The sequence below is a fragment of the Pelodiscus sinensis genome, chromosome 4, assembly GCF_052426305.1.
Source record: "Pelodiscus sinensis isolate ZL-2025 chromosome 4, ASM5242630v1, whole genome shotgun sequence".
Lineage (NCBI taxonomy): Eukaryota > Metazoa > Chordata > Testudines > Trionychidae > Pelodiscus > Pelodiscus sinensis.
In genome coordinates, this window is record NC_143055.1 from 18,020,928 (window position 1) to 18,044,984 (window position 24,057).

At 44.3% G+C, this 24,057-nt stretch overlaps 2 protein-coding genes across 2 annotated transcripts in view; both read left to right on the plus strand.

Annotated features, from left to right (window-relative positions):
- Positions 1 to 4,083, plus strand: part of LOC142829691 (NELL2-interacting cell ontogeny regulator 1) — a 27,931-nt gene extending 23,848 nt beyond the window's left edge. The window contains exon 5 of the mRNA XM_089777774.1: positions 3,946 to 4,083. The gene's annotated coding sequence lies outside the window, so the exon portion shown is untranslated. The remainder of the gene's footprint in view (positions 1 to 3,945) is intronic.
- Positions 3,967 to 22,549, plus strand: NICOL1 (NELL2 interacting cell ontogeny regulator 1). The gene is made up of 3 exons (XM_089777773.1): positions 3,967 to 4,100; positions 12,338 to 12,426; positions 19,457 to 22,549. The coding sequence occupies exons 1-3, from the start codon at positions 3,971 to 3,973 to the stop codon at positions 19,520 to 19,522; spliced, it is 285 nt and encodes a 94-aa protein (XP_089633899.1). The 5' UTR covers positions 3,967 to 3,970; the 3' UTR covers positions 19,523 to 22,549.
- The last annotated feature ends 1,508 nt before the right edge of the window (positions 22,550 to 24,057 follow it).

Consider the following 24,057-nt stretch of genomic DNA (forward strand, 5'->3'; position numbering starts at 1 on the left):
ATACCACACCCACAACTCTGAGTACTTTTCAGAATGTAAACGACACAAAGTGAGTAGAATCTGTCAAATGTAGACCTCTTTCAGATCCCCTCCTCAGGGAGAAAATTGGATGTGAGTTGTTTGGAGGGGGCAGGATATTTCAGTTGATATGCTCACATGCTGTGGGTATTTTTAAAGCAAGAGCTAAGGAATGCACTCTGAATGTGGACCAAAAGGTGGTGTGGGTTGTAGCTTCTACGGGCATGAGTCTCACAGCCTTTGGTCAGCTCTGAAAAGCCCTCTCTTTCTGCACAGACGAGCTTCATCGTTCTAGGCCACATTTCCATTTTGCCAAAGCAGTAGGACTGTGACTGGCAGGCAAGCACCTAGGTAGAGTGTGAGGCTGTCTTTAAGTTGTCCCACCCTGTGACAGACTGGGCTGGGTCTGGGCACCACTGAGGGCATCCACTCAGGGCAAATTGCTCAAAACCAGGGCTCCTTACAGCCTCTGACTGGAGACCTTTCCTAAATAGGCCATAAACCAGTCACACCGAGCAAAACCCCTCAGATATCCCAGCTCCCCTTGTGCCACAATCAGCCCCGGGCCTACACATAGGTGAGGGGTTATACTATAGAACTCAATCTCACCTACCTTGAATGGGTCCTCCTGGTCCCAATGAACCAGCCATAAATCCCCAGTCAGTTTACACTTTGGATCTTACCCATAAGAGCATGCTGGGCCAATCCTTTAGAATCTAAAATCTAAAGGTTTATTAATAAAAGAAAGAATAGGTTGAGAGTAAGGTTGTTAAGGAAAATACATTACATGCACCAATCACCAAGTTCTGGATGCAGGCTCTCAGCAGAGATGTTATAAACTGCTAGATTAAAAGTGTCTAGTGTATATCCTATGTCAGGATGGGCCAACAATCCTTCCCGGCTTTCTGTACCTCGCAAGGCTGCATCTGGGATCAGTAGCAGAATTGAAGACAAGATGGAGACCGCCACATAGGACTTTTATATCCATTCCTGCTATCTCCCAAGTGGAGCAGGTCACATGGTTGAGTGACCTATCTCTGTTTCACATGTTAGCAGCCATTTTGCCCTGGCTGGTTTGCAGGTTTCCAGACACATTCCTCAGGTGTGTATTGGCCTCTCTGAGAGCCATTGTCCTCGGGGTCCTGCTAATTAGCATAGTCATCGACTGAACAATTGTTCTTTACAACAGGCAGTCCAGGCCAGTATCCACACACAGTCCATACTCACATTGTACAAGTACATGAGCAACATGCATAGAATCAGTAGAACATAAGCTTTCATTTGTACACCTCACATGCCCCCTTTGTACAGACTTTGGGGCAACCCTCCTCTGTGGGCGCAGCAGTAATCTGGATGCTCCTCTTAAAATCCAATAACGTGACACACCCCCCGAATGTGAGGATAGATGCTGAGCTTGGAATTCTGGAGGAAGCCAGCGGAGCGAGTGGTGTGCGGCTGCCAGTCCAGATGATGAATTCTTTCCCAACTGCCATTTTCTCAGTGCTGAGGCTTTCAAACCCAAGTACATTTTGTTGCTGTAGTCCAGGTGGATGCAGTCTCCTAGCCAGCTGGAGGTGGCAGAATACTTTCGTCATACTCACAGTCCAGGGTATCGGTCTGGAAGAACTTTTCAAATGCAGACTGAAGTGATGAATTGTGGGTTTGAGTCCTTAGCCAATGGCACTTGCACTCTGGATACCTGCTTTTCAAATCATTTCCAGCTGCCAACAAACATTACCTCTGTCCTGTTAGGGCTTGGATTCAGTCAGCTTTGGGCAAGGATCTCAAGCACTCCTGAGTTCAGATCTGGGTTCTTGTGGTGGTTAGGCCCTCTGATGGGGTGTGCAAATCCCATACAGTGGAGAGCAAGGTGTTAAGGAACAGTTCTGGACCCAGGCAGCCCCAAAGCCTGCACAATTAGGAGGCAGGACTGTAAAAAGGGGAGTAGAGCAGTACAGGATGGCTGTTCTCAGGGGAAATTACAGCCCAGGAGTACTGACAGCAAGACCTGTGCAAATGCACAAAGTAGAAGCAGAGGATGGAGCAAGACCTGTGCAAATGCACAAAGTAGGTCAGAGACGTGATTGAAGTGATTTACTCTGGGAAGCTGAAGGAGACGGGTACAAGTTGTACCTTCCTTAACCGGGACTCTCTGTTCTGGCAACAGAGAGTCCTACGCCAGGGATGTTACGGGACCACAGAGTCCAATCAGTCAGTGAGTGGTCCCACTGCCCCCTTGGGTGGACAAAGACTGTCCCACCAAGATCCACTTTATATACAGGTACAAACAAATTGCACATCACTCCTGATGTGTCCGGTTGCCACCCCCTGACATTGTCAGGTTACCACACTCTGGAGCTACTTAGATACCACCCATCACCCTGTGGTTAGATTAGAACATCTCTATCCATCATGTTGTCATTTTAAACCCTCTCCTGAACCGGGGACAGTATCTGTGGGAAGAGTGTACCAAGATCGTTTTTAACGAGCTGGTGTTACCATCCTTTTGAATTGTGCTTTCCACTTACAACCAGTACCTATTATTGTTCTACACCTGGGCCTATTACCAATTAATGTCTTACACTCTCAGCCCTGTTCATGCCAAGTTCTGTGAGCAGGGGCCTGCCTCTTGCTCACAGCTTAGCTTTGCTTTATATTAGCCAAGTGTTGTCCATTGTTAGCTAGGCCTCAAGCCACAAACCAGGCCTGTGCTACATGGGCTTTTGTTTCAGGCCCTCATCTTACTACAATTCCAAGAGGACAATACTACAATAGCCTTCACTGTGGGTGAGACCAGCTATGATTATTCAAGGCTCCAGCCCTCAAAGCCCCTGTACTAAAGGGGAGGATGAGAAACTCTTGGGATGGAGATACTGAAGGAATAGACTGGACTGGACTGGACTGGACTTCACAGGGGGAGCCATCCTGCCAACCACTGCCTGACTGCAAGGCAGCACTTTTTGATGGCTGTACACCTTCTCCAGGTCCATCCACAGAAACTCAGAGTTGGCTTTGCATGATGAATCCCTCCCCCCCAAAAATGCAGGGTGTTTATCTTGTATTGGCTTGGGACATCCATGTGACCTCCTGTGATTCTATATCTGCTTCATGGAAACCAGTTGGAAAGCATGATCCAGCTGATTGGCTCACATTCATTTCTGTTGCTCATAGAGATGGGCTTCTAACTAGTGTTGCTTGTTAAACACCAAAGATGAGCCTCTCCTGTCTGTAGATACACAACAGAATCTTTGCCACAGAGAGGAAGAGTTTGACACCAGGTGCCTGATTCTGCTGCATCTGAAATCCTGCTGTAAATGTCTCACAGCGAAGCAAGGAGCAGGAGTGGCACATTTCAGCATTGCCACATTTTGGAAACAAGGCAACAATCCAAACATTCATGAAAATCTTTGTTGTATTATGAGGTTGCAGCAGTTGCTGAAGCGTGCCAGTGTGCGCGCTCATAAAATCATCCTCCCAGAACAGAGGCAATTCATAAATAAAGCAGCTACTATATGTCCTGTCGCTGTCCCTTTAAATCTTCTCCTCTGCTTGGCTGCTTAGTTCTTATATGTTGCTATAGTGAATCTCCATGGCAATGACCCTAATCAGTGAATGGGGGAATGCAGGGGACGCATGCTCAGTATGGCTGCAGTGCTTCCCTTGGCTGCTTGCTACTGCCATTTCCAAGGGTCTTGCACAAAAGACAGAAGAAGATCAGGCATTTACCAAATTAGTAGTTTGGGTGAGTTTCATTTGCAAGTGCATGGCCCTTGGCTGTAATGGGGGGTGGGTGTGTGTGTGTGTGTGTGTGTGTGTGTGTGTGCGCGCGCGCGCGCGTGCACCTAAAGCTGTCATTTCACATCTGCTTTGTTAAGCTGAATGTGCTGGAAGCAAACAATTGATCTTAGCTATTTCTTCTTGTTTCAGGCTGGGAAAGAAGCTTTAATTCTTGATGATAATAATGGCGTCTCCTGTCTGGAGAGCGACGTGGCTGACAATCCTGTTAATTTCGGTGGCTGGCCTATTGAGTGTGAACCTGGTCGGGGCCAGTCAAGAATCTGGGAGTGTCATTCCAGCAGAAAGTATGTACCCCTGCCATGCTCGGATTCAGAAGCAGTATTTCTGCACTGTTTATGTACCTTGCTTACTCCAGTGAATGCACACATTTCATAAACTCCATGGCTAGGCTGCCCTTCCTAATTTTGCTGGGAAGTACAAACTGCTTTGTAACACGCCAGGATAGTAAATGAAATTTGTGCATTATTATTATTTCATCACCATTTATTTGACAACAAATTACAGACTAAATGTTTATCTGCTATTATCTTAGTCTTCGGTCATATTTGTTTTCTTCCAGAAGTCTGCAAGAAGATACTGTAGGTGTGCAACTATATACGAGAAAACCTTACTGGTCTGGATACTGTTACAGGCAAACTGTTGATTAGTTCTGCTAGGGTGTTGCAGGCATGGTCTTTATGTCTTTTGTTTTTTGGTTGGAACAAGGCGTATTAGGCTAGCTTGCTGCATCTTTGTTGTAACCCCAGTGTATTTACACAAAGGAATTTGATCCACAAAGTTTATCCCTGAAATGCACATGGAATTCTGGAATTGCATTGCTGTACCTCAGACCAAAATATTAACATGTGAACCAGTGGTCTGAACACAGATCTGGAAGCCAGGAACTCCTAAATTCTCTTCCCAACTTTATCACTGACTGCCTTTGTGGCCTTGGCCCAGTCACTGGTTCAGTTTTCCCCAGTGTAAACAGAGGAGGCTAACAGTAACAGAGATGATGAGAAGATGTTTTGAGAAGATAGTGTCATAAAGTGTTTTGATAATCAAAAGCACTACATAAACACAGAGTGTCCACACCCTAGAATGCTAAAAATATCAGGCAGCTCTCACTTGGAATTTAAAAAAGAGTAGAAGATGACTGCATATATAAAACTAGACCCTAACATAATTCACGAGAGGAAAAATTGTATGTATGTGTTGGGGGGGGGAGGGGGTTGGGGGTTAAATTATATGTGCCCCATACTATGTGATAATATTAGCAAAGGTGGGGCAAAGAAGGGTGCTTTGCATGTTGAATGGAAAGTAGTGAAGCTCTATGGTGGTTCCTTGTTTGTGGAGCAGTTTATTCCCCAAACATGGGCTGGCAGAGAAAGCTCTGACTTCTCCACAGACAATCTCCACCTGTGGGGTAGAAGGTTCTGTTGAATGGCACCATCAACCATGCACCTCATCGCTGACTGTTAGATACTTTGGGTCCAGGCTAATGAGCATCTTGAAGATTCAGAACGAGGCTTTGCCTTTGACATAATATGACACGGGAGGAAGCTAGTGTAGTTAGTGGAAGACAGGTCTGATGTACTTCTGTCGCTTGTGCTGCTGAGGAGATGCACTGCCGCATAGGTTCTAGCTGGTGTTTCCGGAGGGCCTGTAACATTTTGCCCAAGTAGACAGCATTGCCCCAATCTAGCTGGGAGATGAGACAGGTGTGTATAATTCAGGGACAGTCATCATCTGTCAGGACTGCTATAAATGGTAGATGCTGCAATGTGAGAACTTAACACCAGCGAGGAATCCGGGAGCGTTCCTCAGTGAATTGTTGGTGAATATCATGACAGGCTCAGTCACAGAGAGCCTCTTGAGCCTGTCATTTGATGTACCACCCTGTCCTGCTGAGCCAGACCCTCTGATCTCCTCCAGAGTCGGGGCCCAACAGAGAAACATAGACAAAAGATCAGTTCAGTTCTGGTAAGGTTCAGTCAAATGGACTGATCACAGCACCTAGGTTCACAGTCCCTGTGGGACCAGAACCCCAAATGACTCCATCTTACATAAAATGTCCACCCCCTTTATCAATGAAAAAAGAGAGACACACGGCTGTTATCCCCCCCGCCCAACAATAATTTACACTGGGTCTATTAATAAACAAAACTGATTTTATTAAGTATAAAGTAGGATTTAAGTGGTCATAAGAGAGCAGACAGATCAAAGTAACTTACTAAACTAAATAAAACTAAACACGTCAGGCAGCCTAATACTCAAAGAAGTTTATTATATGCAATGCTTACCCTAACAGTAGCTCTAACCATCTTTCTCATAAGATGGAAAGTTTCCCAGCTTGGGTCTGATCCTTCCTCCATTTAGTCTTAGATGTTTCCAGCAGTCATTGTGGGTGGTAAGCAGGGCTGTCCTGGTGTCTGACTGCAGCCCCTATCGTTTGGTTTCCCACCTTTATATAGATTTTGCCCAATGTGGGAATCCTTTGTGTTCAGTTCAAACTTTTCTCACCTTCAGTGGAAAAGTAAAATGTCCAAGATGGGTCCCAGCATCAGGTGACCTTAACACATGTCCTTGTGGGGACTCTGAGACCCTCCTACTAGCTGGTTTATAGGAAAACCAAACCCATTCCTAGATCATTGTCCTTATCCACGAGCCATGAAGTTTCTGAAGCATCCTTAATGGCTCTCACCAAGTCTAGATTAATAAAACAGATTTATACTTCATATTTTTAATTCCAAATACGGGAATAATACATGCACACAAAGAGAATATACACACTCAGCAGATTATAACTTTTGTGATATGTCACGTGAAGTGTTTTGCATAAAGCATGTTCCAGTTATGTCATATTTCCGTAAAGAGTATGGAGAGCAACATCACAAGCAGTGTTCCCTCTGAGCTGGGGAGCAGCACGGCTTCGCTAGTGATTAATTAGCCCCACCCAGTCAGAGCCTCCCTCTGTGCAGGGAGCTGACTGACTGCAGGGGCTGATTAATCACCTGTGAAGCTGTGTTACTGAACAGAGGGAACACTGATCACAAGTGTCTTTAACCCAGTGGAACAAAAGACAGGACTATGCAGCGCTTTAAAGACTAACAAGATGGTTTATTAGGTGATGAGCTTTCGTGGGGTAATAAAGCGTCTTGTTAGTCTTTAAAGTGCTGCATAGTCCTGTCTTTTGTTTCAGCTAGACCAGACTAACACGGCTGCATCTCTATCACTATTTAACCCAGTGGTTCTCAACCTTTTCCAGATGGAGACCTATTTTGACAATTCAGGAAGACTTGGTGACCCAAGGCAATTCAAGAATGAGGGACAAGGGGGGGCAGAGCCACCTAGGGAGACACTTGGTGACCCTTTTGAAATGTAATGGCGACCCATATTTGGGTCCAGGAGCGGTCCAGGAGCGGCCCCGTGATGTCATCATCGGGCGCCTGGGCCAGCGGCGCCCTAGGCAGCTGCCTAGCTCGCCTAGGCTCAATCTTGTTAGTCTTTAAAGTGCTACATTGTCCTGCATTTTGCTTGGGCCGCCCCTGTTTGGGTCCCGACCCATACGTTGGGAAACCCTACTTTAACCAAAGGAGACATCATTGTGGCTGATGTCATTGTGGCTGAAATCACTTTGTTCTGCCACGTATGTAAGTTCTGTCTTGTTTGGAAGCTTCAGAGGAGTAGCTGTGTTTGTCTGTAACAGGAAAAACTTAAAAAACAACAAATTGTTTAGTAGCACCTTAAAGACTAACAAATACATGTAGATGGTATCATGTCATCTGAAGAAGTGGGCTGTGCCCACGAAAGCTCATGATACCATCTACATGTTTTGTTAGTTTTTAAGGGGCAACTAGACTATTTTTTGTCTTGTGTGGGATCATCTTCAATCTGTTGTGCTATAGCTGCGAGCTGGTTTTGTCCAGTCCTGACAGCATGGGATGTACAATAGTAAAGCCATGTGTCACCCGCATATTGCTTGTATCTAAGTCCATGTCATCTGACCAGTTCACCTGGTGGTTGTACATAGATGTTGAATAGGTCTAGAGAGAGTGTTGACCCTTGAGGAACCCCACAAATGAGGGTGTGATGGTGGAGGTGTTAAATTAGGAGAGCATATGCCCTGCTTTTCTGCTGCAAGTGAGAACAAGAACACTGGCAAATACTTCCTGCAGTATGGGAATCCTGCCAGTCAAGACAGCATGCAGCAGGGCAGATCTGGGAGATGCATGATGGAGTGCACTTTGCTATTGTTATGAGCAGGAGGGCCACGTAGCTTTCTGCTAACGTGTGTTACTGACTATAGTACACATAAGAGTGCTCTGGTGAATAGCATGCACTCCCTAGCTGAGAGACTTCCCTTCTTGGGCAAGTGGTGTATGGGCTAGTGAATTTACTGGACTTGCCTGCTAGAATTCACTTGCCTTTGCTAGACCTTCTCTTGATATAATTTGCCTTGCTGTTTGGGGTATTTAGACTTAATGCCTGCAAAGGACTGTGCAAACATTTAAAAAAATTTCAATGTTTTTACAATAATTTTCCTTAAATATCATCGAATACTGTTTTTTAAAATGAAAACCTTCTCCTTGCATCTGACGAAGTGGGTCTTTGCCCACGAAAGCTCATGCTCCAACATGTCTATAAGGTGCCACAGGACTCCTCGCCGCTTCTCCTTGCGTGTTTATAACTCAAACACCACACGACACAACAGCCTTGTGCTGGTGCAGGAGAGCTTAAGAATGAGAATCAGCCAGTTTTGTTTCACAGTCCAAGCTGCATAAACTGCAAAGAATAAATAAATTGCACATGCAACAGAAAATAAATGAGACTTAAGTAATTATTTCAGTGGCAGTCATTTACGAGGACAGCATTAACACAAGGAAGACATTTTACAATTTCCATGTAGACAAGAGCCATTAACATTTCATTGTATTAGAATCTTGAGTATTCTCATTCTGCTAATCCATAAACATGTTAAATCTCCCCCACCCCGCCAAATGCCAGCTGATCCCCACAAAGATTGAATAGCAGCAAAGACTAAATAGCAGATTCAGAACATTGTACTGAGCTCTGGAGTGACTTACAATATCAGGCCTGTATGTGGGGAGAAGCAAAGGGGGCAAATGCACCCCCCATTCTCCCCCAAGTAAGTGTGCTCTGGCTGGCTGGCAGGGCTGCCCAGAGGATTCAGGGGGCTTGGGGTAAAGCAATTTCGGGGTCCCCTTCCTGATACTCCCTGTCTCAGACCTCAGACTTCAGACATTCTCGTGGGGGCCGGGGCTAATTGCCCCACTTGCCCCCTCCTGCTGGCTGGGGGAAAGCAAGACCAGCGTGCTGCCCGAGCCTCCCTCCCCCATCCTCCTGGGTGTGGGGAAATCAGCCTCAGCCTTCCCCCGGCTGGCTGGAGCTTGGGGGAGGGATGCTTGGGCAGCATGTTGCTCCTGCCTTTCCCCCAGCCAACTGGAGCACACTTGCTTGGGAGATCATTAAGGGGGTGCATTTGCACCCTTGAGTTCCACATTTATACCCAAACCCCCAGAAATTCCTGCATATGGGCCTGAATACAGGGCATCCTACACATCATTAAACACTATTAAAACAGCCCTGTACTTAAAAAACAACAAATAGTCTCGCAGCATCTTAGAGACTAACAAAATATGTAGCTGGTTTCATGTTCCATCTGAAGAAGTGGGCTGTGCCCACGAAAGCTCATGATGCCATCTACATGTTTTATTAGTCTCTAAGGTGCTGCAAGACTATTCATTGTTTTTTTTAGTTTTTTCAATTACAGACTATCTTGACCACTCCTCTGAAGCCCTGTACTAGTTTGTTTGGGATGAAATTTGCCTGTGTGCAGATTAGGGATGTTAAAATTTGGGTAAGTAGGTAAAATCTCAGTGGTTACATCTGCTGCGAGCTCTGCAGTAAAAAGATTAAATAAGCTTTATACTGCAGAGCCTGCAGTGAAGAATACCAGGTAGCCTGATGGTCGGCCCCTGCCAGCTCTGCTCCTGGGAAGTTGCCTCCCCAGGAGCCTGCTGAGTGTAACTGATACAATTAACTGATAAGCATCAGCTTATCTATTAAACAGTTAGCTGGTTACACTCTAACATCCCTAGTGCAGAGGGAGAGCATGAGGCTGCAGTTCCACATTCAGGGTGTAACTGGGAGTTAAGTGGTACATAGACCTTGAACTGAGCCTCTGCAGAGGTGAATTTCAGCCTCATTCTAGCATGTGTCCTTTGGGAATCTGCCTCCTAGCCATCAGCGTGAATTAGTGAAGTTCTGCAAACTAATGCCCGTCCACTGCAGCCTTGCTTGCTGATGATTTTTGTGAGGGGCGTAGTCAGCATTTGGCTGCAGATTGCAGTGTCACTTCCTTATGCAGACAGAGACAGGTGTCTTTGAGATGAGCATTTCCTACTTTCATTTTTGCTCCACCAAGTTCTGATGCCAGAAATGTTTGAAATGACCACAACTTCAGTGTGGGCAGCTCCTTATCGTACTGAGTCATCGTACGACACTCTTACAAAAGACAGATAGCAATTTAAGAAAGTAGGCTGCAATGCCAAGCTAATGATATGTGTACTGATAAAAGATGGAGGTAGATAGTGTTCTTTCTGCTGGTTCTCATTTGGTGCTCAGAAGTTAAAATGATTAAATCAGAAACCCTTTAAAAATCCATTAGTTTAAACCACTGCATATCTGGGTTCCTTTAAAAACTGGATCATCGCCAGCCCCTCTCCACCACTCAACCCAGCCCTGGAGAGTAATGCCTTTGCTACTGAAACCACACTTGTCATTTGTAGGGGAATGCCTCTTACTGCAATGGTGTCCATGCCTGGCATGTTTCAAGTGCAAGCAGTCATCCTCTGCAAGAAGGATTGAGCAAAATGGACACGAGTTAGAAATTTGAGTTCATACCATAGGAAAGCAATAGCAGAGGTTTAGAAAAATGTCTCTGAGGAATCCTGTCTCATCTTAGTCTTGGCTAAACTGATGTCCACATATGTATAGGCATGCTAAAAAGAGAATGGTTAATTCTCATCACAATAATCCACATTAATCCATGAGAATACAACTACAAGCTATAGATGATACAGTGGGTTAATTTAGAAAAATACTCATTGCAGTAGATAGGGTTATAAATTGCCAAGGGGTTGATTGCCATCGCTAAAGCTTTTCAACACTGCAAAATATATTAAACAATCAGAGATCCTTGAAGCACAATGGTGTCCTTTCGGACTGGGTGGAAGAGAGAAGGAGGGGGGAAAAAAAGGATAATGTCACTCTTGCAAAATTGTCATAAAGTGTCTGGCTGACTAAAGGCAGTTTCCAGCTATCATAGTCTCCCCAGTTCAAAGCTCTGCCAGATGTGAGGATCCGTGTGTAAGAATGTGAGCTATGCTTGCTTGCCTCATCCACACAACCAAGGCACTTGTTTACCTTTTGGTGCAAGTTAGAGGAGGCTGCCAGAATTTCTCCTGGTGGGTAATGGCCCCCAAGGATGGATATGCTTTGCCAAGGATTGACAGAGCTGAGGATTGACAAAAATGCTTTGGCTACATCCTTCTTGGCCCTCTTTTGATATACTCCCTGCCTTGGGAGGCCACACCTGGGTGACAGCTGTACCAGCCTTGCACCACCCAGAGACTCCTCCATCTTGGGGTTCTCTTCAGCATTGTCAGAGTCCCACAGAGAGGGTGTAGACGGGCCCGGATCTGGTCCCCCTTCTCTAGGAATGGATACCCTGTTATCATCATACATCACAAATCCTCTGTTTCCTGTTTATCCAGAGCCTGCCATTTTATAAGATGTCTCTTCCTTCAGAGGGCAGGCTTGCTTCATTCATTGATCAAACACAGGAGACTGAGACCTAGATCTGTGTTGGGTGGTGCTAGCCCATTGGGAGCCCTACGCAGGAATAATTTTGCCCCCCTCAACACATACTAATAATTAATAGGGGGCCCTTCCACCAAAGGGCACACACCTACATGGACACCAGCTGCAGAGACAATAGGTGCATTGTATTCCTAGCTGAAAGAAAACATGGTCCCGAGGGAAAGGATTCTCTCTTGCCATGACATGCATGGGGGCTTCTGAACAAATAACTGTTGTGTATCAATTCTGGAATCACTTAAAATATCTCCCTAGCATCTTGTCCTGCAGGGAGATGACCCCTTTCTGTGAGGGGCTGAGCGCCTTCACTCCTGGGAAGTAAATGGGAGTTAAAAGCACTCAGCACATTCCAGGATCAGGTTCTTCAACAACATGGTTCTGGGTTCAAAAAGCAAGTGGGTAAAAACATGCTGTACTTTGGCATGACCTGTGAAATGGAGATTTGTACATACAGGCGTATGCTTTTGTGCATGAGCAGCTGCATCCTGTGCATGCAGTTGGGGCACTAACATGTGCAACCCAGGTGCATTCACTTTGGTAAATGTAATTTTCAGGAAAATACAAGATTCTCTTGGAAGAGCCATGATATCAATTCTGAGCCATTTCAGTGACAACTTCTTTCTACTGCACCCTTTTCCAGGTCGTCCCTGTGTTGACTGCCATGCGTTTGAATTCATGCAGAGGGCCCTGCAGGATTTAAAGAAGACCGCGTACAATCTAGACACACGGGTAGGTGTTACCTTAGAAGTGATACTTGGCCTTGATGTACCAACTAGCCTTGACAGCATAGAGCGGACATAGCATCATTTGCTGAACTCATTCTCATTTCCATAAATAGGACTGTACTAGGCAAATGTATTGGGCACAAGCAGAGATTAGTAGGTTTTACGGCCGGAAGGGACCATTATGACCATCTAGCCTGATTATACAGGCTAGAGAATTACAGCAACTGGTTCCTGCATCGAGCTCACAGAGTGAGGAGGAGATGAAGAGAGATAGAGGAGATGAGAAGAGCATGAAGGGGACTTACCTTTCACATCATAATCATAGAAATGTAGCACTGCAAGGGACCTTGACCCTCTGCTGAGGCAGGATGAAGTATTCCTTCAGCAAGGGTGGCCAAACATACTCTGAGCTGCATCCAACAGTCTTCAGACATTTGAAAGCTAGGATGTCCCTCTTGGCTCGAGGTGTCAGCTTCACTCCTGCTGATGCCCTGCGCCCCCACAGAAATGGTGCATGGGATTGGAACTCCCAAGACTTCCCTCCCACGGGTGATACATGGGTGAGGCACGTGAGGTAAGGTGGCCCAGCCCGCACATATTTATTAAAATTTGCTGCCCGGGCTTGGTCACATGGCGCCACTGGGACCCCTCCATGTACAGCAGTGGATGGAGCTAGCAAGCTGGGAGCCGCAGCAGCAAGCAATTACAGGGAGAGCCGCCGCTTTTGCTTCTGCCTCTTCTCACAGAACAAAAGTGGCAGCTCCTCCCTGCAGCTCTCAGCTCTTTGCCTTTGTCTCTCCATGTGGAGCTAACACCTGGAAGCTGCAGGGAGGCCACTGAGGATAAGAGGGAGTCGTGCCTGGCAGGGCATGACTTCCAACTATTGGGGGAGCAAACTTTTGCATTGTGTCCCCCAACTCTCAGCAGGCAACAGTCATCTCTGGCAGAGGCTCCTGGCTTCCTTGCTCTGCTGCAGGGCAGAACCCTTTCTGTCTGGTGGGTGGAGAATGGGAAGGATTGGAGGGCTCCGCGAGCCACACTTTCACCTGTAAAAGAGACACATGCAGCTTGCAAACCATGTCTTGGCCACCCTGCTCTAGACTGTTCCTGAGTGTGGTTGTCTAAGTGAGGATTTTTTAAATTTTCCCCAAAGGTCTGGTTTTTTAAACTGTTCTGTTGCTCTCCTCTCAACTCACCACAATTTGTTTACCTTTTTTTTAAAAGATGTGATGCCCAGAATTGGACACAGTGCTCCAACTGAGGTGTCACCAATGCCAAGTAGTGGGAGACAAGTACCTCCCATATGTTACATACAGACTCATGTTAACGCACTCCAGAATGTGTATCTGCCATACACTGTTGGCTCATATTCAATTTGCGAGCCACTATAATCCTCAGATTCTTTTCAGCAGAATTACCACCTAGCTAATTACTTCCCATTATGTAGTTGTGCCATTAAATTTTCCTTCTTACGTGTGATAATTTGCACTTCTCTTTACTGAATTTCATCTTGTTGATTTTAGACCAATTTGGCAAGGTTGTTTGAATTCTAATTCTGTCCATCAAAGCACTAGTAACCCCTAACAGCTCTGTGTCATTTACAGATTTGATAAGCATACTGGCCACTCCGTTATCTAAGTTATTAATGAAAATATTGATAACAATTCTTTGTGTATGGCCTTTCAACCAGTTTTACACCACCCTTATAATAACTTCATCTAGATCTCATTTCCCTAGGCTGTTGTTTGAGAATGTCCTCTGGAATTGTGTCTAAAGCCTTATTAAAATTAACATATATCATGTCTGCAGCTTTCCCCTATCTGCTAATCTAAGAAGCTTTTAAAGAAGAAATTAGGTTAGTCTGATATGATTTGTTTTCAAATCCACATTGGCTATTACTTATCACAAACACTATGATTTATTTATCTTCTCATTATAAATGGCTCCATGATGCAAGCAACAAAAACAAAATGAGGCTATTCAAAACGTAAACCTAGAGATAGATGCAAGGGAATTGGGTGTGACTTAAGTTCTTGCAGAACCCGAATAGAGAGCCCTGCTGTACAGAAAATCAATGCGTGATCAATTTACTATTGTTAACAACGACTATGGGTATTAATTCAGACGCGTGAATGGACAATCTGAACAGGATGGAATTTATGGATTTAAAATGCACTGCGCTCTGTCAGAAGGGAAAAATCATGATTATTTAATAAAGCATCTCTCTGTGTGCATTATCTGAAATTTCTTCTCTCTGCCTGTGTGCTCAATAGCCACTGACAAGCTGACAGTTTTAAACAGCTTCCCCCGTCCAAAGCTATTCAGTGCTTTTGATCACTGCAGTGCCTTTGGAGGTTATAGTCACCTGTCTCTTTAAGGTCGTGTTCTGCTGAAATCATCATTCACAGCTGGTTAGTCTGAAGGACGGTATATCGCCAGTGCGTGTCAAACATGACCATTGCCTTGCTCTGCCACTGCTCTCTGTGACCTTGGGCAGTGAAAGGAGGCCCAGTACTGGCAGGTACTGGTTATAGACCTGCGTGCCTTCAGTTTCCATTGATTATCAGGAGCAAACTGATCATGTCCGGCTTCTCTGTACATTAAGGGCAATGTTTTCAAAAGAGCTTTGCTTTGATATAGGCACTAAAATAATAATACTTCACTAGTGAGTGACAAGACAAGCAATGTAGGTATTCCAGTGCTAATCCCTACTGCAGGGAGATGCGATGAGGCTTATGCCAGAGGGCCTTCTCTTGGGGAGGTGTGGCTGATACTGTTTTACTTCAGATGAGGCTGCACTGGTGTAAGCCCAGCTTTGTGCTGATGCAGTATACCTGCATTAGGGGTTTCCACTGCAAAGATGCAGTGACACCAGTGCGAATTTCCTTAATGCAGATGGGGCCTACTGGGGAAGAATTGGAAGAGATAACAAAGCATTATCTATGTTACAACTGACAGATCCCTGTGAGTTTTTAAAAGATAAATCTCAACAGGATAGAGTTGATAGAGCTCATGCTTTACAGTGTACAACGAGACTTTCAGCAGTGCTGTTTGACTCCTCTCTGTGCGGTGAGAAAGGAGGATAACACTATTTCCAGGAAAGCAGAAAGGCTGTTGAAGATGTGAATGAGTCTTACGGACCCTCTTCTTTTGCTGGATCTTTCACCATTTTGAATTTAATGAGTGTATTGGCCTTTGAGTTACACTGTGTCAGGATCTGTCCCTCTAAGTGAGGCAGATCTAAAAATACTGTTTGAAATCCTTCTCCACAGGATGTCCCTACTAGTGAGTTTAGTTTAGACTGTGTCCTTTAAACCATAAGTGACCAGTGTTCTCCGTGTCCCCTAAAGGGAAGACACAAGAAGTAATCTGCCACAAGGGAGATTTGGATTTGGTATTCTTTCTAACAATAAGTTCAGTACAGAAATAGGTTACCAACGGAGGCTGTGGAATCTCTACCACTGGACGTTTCTAAGAACAGGATGGAGAAACACCTGTCAGGGACCTGGTCCTGCTTCAGTGCAGGGGGCTGGGTTATATGCCTTTTTGTGGTCCTTTTCACATTCCTTTAATTCCATCTTGCATGATAGGAGTCAAATAGCGACTAACTATTGGAGCAAATGACTAAGGGAACTGGTGGGTTTGCTGTTTCTTGAAATCTTCAGGTGAAGACCAACTGCCTTTCTGGAAGATGTGCTTTAGCCATATACAAGTTAGTGGGATCAACACAGGAGGTAACTAGGTCTGGTGTTTTTACAGGAAACAAGATCAGATGATCCAAGTGTCACCTCTGGCCATATGACCTATGAAAATTACATCCTCAGTTATCCTTATTCAAAGCCACGTTTGGCCTACAATGACAGCTCATTTTTTGGTGATGTTTTACACCAAATTCATGTCATTCATGTATTCTAAATAGTCAGAATACCTTTGACAAGCGATGCCTGCAGAGAAGCATTCTTTTAGGGGGCTCCTGGGACCCGTGTTGCCATTTTTGGGGGTCCTTTTGCATGCGGTAGCCATTGAATACTCCCAGATCAGCCCTTACAGCTTGCATGAGGATCATGAGACTCACTTAGGAAGCGTGTGGTGGGAATATCAGTGTGTTGGCATTACATGAGTATTCCAATCCAGGGAGCTGCTGTGGTACAAAGATCATCTTCTGTTGTCTGCCAGGCTTATGACAAGAACATTCGCCTCACACAGCTTTGCATCCTCCAAAGAGCATTGTTCAATGACACACGCGGCAGCATCAAGCCAATAATTGAAAGCGAACAGGCATAAGGAGCAAGTTTTCTGTTCTAATGTCATGGTGAAAGGCAAAGCTTTTGTCTTTTAAAAGAAAAATGGGTTGGGGGAACATGGAGAAGAAGGGAAAGCACTCAAATCCCAACTCAGGAAGGGTGTAATTTACCTCGTGCTGAAAGCTGGCGCACAGCCAATATGCTGTTTAAATCTACAAAACAGGGCTTCAGTTAGAGTTAGCGGAGGCCTGGAACATGAGCTGATTCTCTGCACAAAGGTGAATTTCCCCCTAAAATATGTCTGAACTGGAGTTCATAGTGCATACTGAGATACGTTACCACAGTGCCTAGGAGATCCTGTTGTGCTAGGCATTGTACAAATACAGAATAAAAAGACAGTTTCTGCACATAAGAGTTCACAAGCTCTAAAACAAAAGACAACCGGTGGAAACAAGACAGGAGTAGTGTAAGAGAACGATACAGCTGCCTACCGAATGCCAAAGTAAGCATCATGGCAAAGGACAGTTGGCTAGTTAAAAGTCCTGTGAGTTCATTCAGGCTCTTAACTCAGATCAATGAACACCTTATTGAAAATGCCCAGGGTACAAGGGTACATCTAGACTACATGGCTCTGTCGACAGAGCCATGTAGATTTGTTTGTTCAGCAAAGGAAAATGAAGCCGCGATTTAAATAATCGCAGCTTCATTTAAATTTAAATGGCTGCCCCGCTCTGCCGATCAGCTGTTTGTTGGCAGATTGGGGCAGTCTGGACACTCCCCTGCCAACATGAAAGCCCTTTATCGACCTCCCCGGTAAACCTCATCCTACAAGGCATAATGGGGAGGTCGATAAAGGGCTTTCAGGTCGGTGCGGGAGCATCCAGACTACCGTGCTGAGCCGACAAACAGCTGATCAGCTGTTTGTCAGCTCGGCGCATCAGCCATTTAAATTTAAATGAAGCCGCGATTATTTAAATCGCCGCTTCATTTCCCTTTGCCGATCAGCCTAATCTACGTGGCTCCATCAACAGAGCCATGTAATTTAGACACACCCTTTGTGATTTATCCTAACCCATCGGGGTAAGCTGTGTGCCAGCTCTCTCCATCGGAACAAAGTTCACCCTTCCTGATCTAGGATTCAGTTTAGCCCCAAACGGGTGGGGAACTGTTTTAGGGTTGGGGCCGCTGACCCACAAAAAAATCAGTCAGGGGCTGCACAGAAAAATCAGTCAGCGTCCATCCCCCTGAGCTTGGGGGAGCAGGCTAGTAGATTTTGAGTGTTCCAGCCCTGTGATGGAGTGACAAGAGGGCTGGAGCATCAGCACAGGCTTTGCAGTGCTGGGGTGGGGAGAGCCCTGAGCCTTGGGGACTGGGTCCAGGCAAGGCGGGGACTGTCTGAGGTTCCCCACCCCTGCCCTAAAAGGTTAGTTATTTCCAGTAACAAGTGATGTATCCAGACACTATTGTCTTAGGCTACGTCTAGATTACATCCCTCTGTCGGCAAAGGGATGTAAATGAAGCACTTAGAAAGTGCAAATGAAGCGGGGATTTAAATATCTTGCGCTTCATTTGCATAATCGCATCATGACGCTCTTTTGAAAAAGTGCTATTTCGAAATTGAAACCACAGTCCAGACACGATTCTTTCGAAAATAGAAGCCTTTTTTGAAAGATCCTGTAAACCTCAAAAAATGAGGTTCACAGCATCTTTCGAAAAAAGCTTCTATATTCGAAAGAACCATGTCTAGACTGCAGTTTAAATTTTGAAATAGCACTTTTTCAAAAGAGTGTCATGACGTGATTATGCAAATGAAGTGCAGGAAATGCAAATCCCAGCTTCATTTGCAATTTCGAAGTGCCTAATTTACATCCCTCTGTCAAAAGAGGGATGTAATCTAGACACACCCCATGTTATCTTGAGTTAGTGCATAGTGTTGGTCATGATTTTATTGTAAATCATGTGAAATTTAGTCTGAAAGCCCTGGTTTCTGTAATGATGGGGGTGAGTGAGAATTTCAGCTTTCATTTTTTTTAAAGTAGGTCTCTAGCCCTTATGAGTACAGAGAAAATCTTTAAACATGGTCCTTAAAAGTGCCAAAACAAAAAGTCAAATAAACTTGTTTGTTTGTGTTAATCTTGTGGTTTGAGCTAGTTTCCTGGGTTTTGGAGAGAGCCTGACTCATGATTTTTGAACACTTGGGTTTGGCAGTAGTGTAACTGGCAATAAATTAACTCTCAAATTATAAGAGGACCACAAGCTCCAGTCCAGTCCTACTGGACAGTGTCCAGATTCAGAAAACGTGGCGCAGGGGAGTTAAATTGTCAGCCCAAATAAATTCAATGCAATTATTCTGGATTTATATGCGTGAAACTGAAAGCAGAATTGAACCCTTAGCACAGTTACTGGTACTATTAAATTGTACAGCTCTGGGTGCATCAATAGCTGATGTCTTGCTGTTAAGTGGAAGCAATTAAGAGTGTAACTGAGTGGATTTTTGCCCGGCATGTATGAAAGACACTTCATTTCCCACAGTCTAACCCTTTGAGGTTAACTGTGAAAGTGAAAACATTGAAAACGCCAAATATTTTCCACAAAGTTTAGTTTGTATTCCTTAGCTCCAAACATGCTTATTATGTATCAGTTTGCCAGGTAAGTCACCATGTAGACTAGCTATAATTACCATGAAGGCACCTTGACTATAGCAGTGCGGAGGGATTAGGTCTAATCAATTATATATGGTATTCCTTTAAAGTGATATATTCAATTCCATGATTTAATGTTCTTTTGCAGACAGAAACCCTCCTGCTGAGAGCAGAAAAGAGAGGCCTATGTGATTGCTTTCCTGCAATGCACTGAAATGAGCCCTGGGAAGCGGCCAATGGACATTATTCATTTTAAAAATGCTATTGAATAAACTACGGACAGATTTATTAGGTACAGGTTGTGAGCATATGACACACTGTAAGGAAAACAATGTTTTATCTGAACTGATTCAGCTGAATTAGATCTTTTTTGCTTTGACATAGTTGATCATTGCCGTATCTCTTGTCACACATGCTGAAATGTCAAAGAAGAGAGAGTGCCAAAGCTGCACTGGTAGGATTGATATAACAATAGATTTGCATTGTTCTGAAATTTCAAGTCCTAGTTTTTTCCACTGATGTTCAGGCCAGGTCTTCCGCAGATGTAATTTAGCATAGTTCCACTCAAGTTCATACCAACTGGGGAGGAGGCCCCAAGGTGTTCCTATTGACTTTACTGATGATTCATGATGAGTGTAGCCATTGTCAAAATATGGTCCGACACATACAAAAGCAGTTATTCTACAATGATGCACCGCTAAAGAGTTATTCACAAAAAGTCATTTATGTAGAAAATAATGGTTAACATTTACTGCTTTGCAGTGTTTGCAAAGCAGTTATTGATCATGTCAGTACACCAGTTGTAACAGTATCTAGTATGTTATACACAATTATTTGTATCTCACATCACTAACTTCTTCAGAGACATATAATAGATCTGATCTTGGGGGGGGGGAGGGGTTGGCTGGAGGAGGAGGGGTTTACTGGATGGGCAGGAGAAAGGAGGAAGTAATCAGCAACGCTATCAGTCACATGAATGCTGCCTGGCAGCTTAACAGGATGTACCTGCCAAAATTTTCTGAAGGGGTGTCCTTTATTGAGCAAACTATGTAGTGGGTCATACCATTCTAGATGACCTTCTGATGATTTTGGCAGAGGCAGGAGCGGCCCTAGACGAGCTGCCGGCAACTGGCGCCATAGGCGAAATACGTGATCGGCGCCCCAGCCTCCAAAGCCCTCAACGGCTGTTTATCTTGGTGTCCTAGGCAACCGCCTAGGTTGCCTGTATTGATGGGCCACCATTGGGCAGAGGCCATACTCAATGCCTGTGCCTCACTTAATTCCTCAAAATAGGACTTCAGGGACTGAGTGAGACTTCTGAATGAGCATAAATTTCACCCAAGGGGCCGTCTGCTGCGAGATGTTGATTGTTTCCTGCCTGGTGATCCTGCTAAATGTCTTCAGCTCCCAATTGCAGTCAGTAGAATACTCAGGAGAACCTCTCAGGAGACATGCAGCAGCTTGCAGTAGGTGGCCCTGTTACTCTTTAAAACCTCTCGTGGAAAGTCTTATAGATAACAATGAATGTTCTCCAGGGTTTTTAAAACCCTCCTGTAGATTTACTAGGGAATTATGTCCTAGCTATAGACTGCTATAGGCTAGTTTACAAGTTCTATAGAAATGACAGCATTCTCTGTGTGAAATGATACAGGTTTTCAACGTAACATCAACTCAATCTTATTGTTTAATTCTTATTGAATTCAGTAGCACTTTTTTAGAAGTAACTGACAGGTTACTGCTGGGCTGCTCAAGAATGGTGGGGATTCTATCTTTTTTTCCTTAATGAAACAATTAGCTGCAAAACATTTATTATCATGATAACGTATGTATAAATTACATGCAAACTCAGAGGGGAGAAGAAAGCCCAGATTCATTTTGGGGTTATCAGAGTCCCTTAGATTACAAAGGGTGCCCAAATTGCTAAATGATTTGCAAGACTGGAGGATGAGGCATTACTGGGACACCATGTGTAGGGCTGTAATTATAAAACCACTCTGAGGCTTATGTCCTGACAGCTGGAAGGAGGTATCCTGTAAACAATTTCCAGGGTGATACACCTGACTCATCTGAAATCCTGCCACCAAACACCAACATCCTGTTGAACATCTCCAGAAGCTGTCACGTACAACAGCCCGAAAACAGAAATGATTCATCGCCTCTGAATTCACTGTCAGTGGTGGAGGATCAGTGCTGCAGCTCTCCTGGGCCTGATGCCGCGGTCCTTGGTTGGTTTAGATGATGTTCAGCCCAGGGGGGAGAGCCAGCTGTAGATCTTGTGCACTGTTTAAATCCTCCGTAGGCTATGGGGCCCAGATGAAATGTAAATGCATAAAGCTTGACCTGGTTTTCTGCTGAGATGATTTTCACCCTGTGACTTCCCTAGGAGTTTTGCCTAGAAAAGATTTTAGAATTAGACTCCATAGTCTCTAGGGAAAGGAAAGCTTAAACCTCTTCTCGTTCTCCATTACAGGTGTGAACCAGGCTTTGCATCTTGCAGTGTTCTGGAGAAGCCACTTGTGCAGGTCCCTAGGTGGGAGGGAGGGGCGCAGTATTTACTGAGTTCTCCTATGTAGTCCTCAGGTACAGATCCTCCCAATGAAATCAGGCCACGGGACCAGGTTATAAAATAGAAAACGATTCCTAGTCTCAATATACCATGCTCTGAAGTACTTTACCATGGCTAGTGGGTAGCTGCTGATCTCTATTGCAGATCTCATGTTTTTTGACAGGCAGGACACATGAGGGAGAAACCCACACGTGCAGAGACAGAGCACAAGGTCAATGTGCCACTTAACTCCCACTTGCCACGTAAATGGCTTTGTGCTGAACCCTGCACAGAGGATAAATTTCACCCAGTATGCACCATTGAACCTGTGGATTTTCTATCACAGCCTCACTATTTTTTTTGGGGGGGGGAGGGAGGGAGAAGGAAGAGGGAGGATATAGTATCTATGGCTTTGTATCAATATTTTGCATGCTTATTACTGTCACAACAACTTTAAGAGTCTGAAAAGTCCTATAAACAAATGATATTGTTTGGTCTGTCATATGTCACATTTATAAAGTGATCAATAGCATTTGAATTTTCACATATGCAGCAGCATACCATGAGCTAGAAGCAGAGCGAACAATGAGTTGATGTTTCCTAGATAGAATTCACTGCAAGTTCACAGCTGTGATGGTTGGTGCCATTATGTTATATGTACTCCTTTTTGTCTATAACAATAAAAGATGAGCTGTATTACAGTGCTTACTGTGCCTTTTTATTGAGCTGGAAAATTGCATACATATGCAAAACCAAATACTGGCTGTTAATGAAGAAAAAAATCTGCAGTGGTATTAAGAGTCTTATATTGTGTGCTGTGTTTAAATGCACTCTAATATTGCTTATGTACAAAACACAGTTCTTTCACTCTAGTTCAGTGATGGGCAAGCTGCACTTCATGGGCCACTCTGGTTCATTGGGATTCTATGAGACATTTTGTTTACTGTTACCCATGCGTAGAGTTGCCAGATTCTGCTGGTTCCGTCCACATAAGGTTTTTTCCTGCTACTATTACTAAAGTTACACACGTATAATATAAGGGCCAGTGAAGTGAGAGGCGTGCTGATTGCATACAATATCGATTGTGAGAGCCGTGTGCTCCCTCTGTATCCACTCAAAGTACTGCTATTGTTCAACTGGCACACCCCGCAAATGCTAAGTACACAAGCGCAATTAGCAAAAGTAGCTTATCCCAGGAGACCATCTTGATTACAACAATCTTGGACACAATCTTGCATCCCATGGAAATGAGGGAGGACCCCTCACAAAGCCAATTCATTAGCCTAGTTGCCCATCACTGCTCTAGTTTAAAACTTTAAAACATACAGTGAGTCATTTTATGGCATTACGAGAACTTCCACGTCTTTAATAACATGCTAGTTTCTTATCATTAGAAGGGTGTTTGGTCTAGCATATTGAGTGCAGAGCTGGGAGTTAGGCACTTCTGAATTCTAAGGCTCTATCTACACTTGCACTGGTTCAACAAAACTTTTATTGTTCACGGAGGCTTAGCCTCCCCCTGTACCGTGAATGACAAAGTTTTGCCACAGCAAGTGCACATATGAACGCTATTTTCTCATCAAGAGCACTCTCCCACTGGCAAAGTGAAACCCACTCATTGCGGTTGGAAGTATTTTATTGGCCACAGTGCTGACAAACAGTGTTCACACACACTGGACTTTTAGCAACAGGGTTTTGTCAACACAGTCCTGTTGTTAAAAGCTGCATAGCATAGACATCCCTCTGTCTGGCTTGCTGAAATAGCCCAATATCAAGGAATACGTGCTTCTGTTTATGTTGAAATCAGTATCAGTACTCAACTTTTCAACCCAGTGTCCCAAATTCTACCCTCACATTCATGTTTGTATGTAAAAACTACAGCTTGGATTGCATAAGGTGGCTTCATTTTATTTTAAAAGAATTGGCAGGGGACACCATTTTTAAAGTCAATCTGTTGCATCCTTTTTCTAGCATTCTAAAATGTGAAGTTCAGAGCTGGAGTATTTTAATTCCAAATCTTCTAACACATGTTACAATTGACTTTGTATTTCTCACTATGATCGAGTTGGCTCCAGGACGTCAACCCAATATGTTGTGTAAGTAAGTGTTATATATGTGAAATAATAAATAGAAATATTGTCTTTTCTGAGCAGAACCGAAGGTATTTCATGATTTTACAAATATGCTGGAACTAAAGATAGATG

What these genes read in the sequence shown, in the direction of transcription:
- NICOL1 (XM_089777773.1), top strand. Translation starts at nt 3,971, where the DNA reads ATGATAATAATGGCGTCTCCTGTCTGGAGAGCGACGTGGCTGACAATC. An exon ending in GAGTGTCATTCCAGCAGAAA is followed by an intron (nt 4,101 to 12,337) that starts GTATGTACCCCT and finishes ACCCTTTTCCAG; the next exon opens with GTCGTCCCTGTGTTGACTGC. An exon ending in CGTACAATCTAGACACACGG is followed by an intron (nt 12,427 to 19,456) that starts GTAGGTGTTACC and finishes GTTCTTTTGCAG; the next exon opens with ACAGAAACCCTCCTGCTGAG.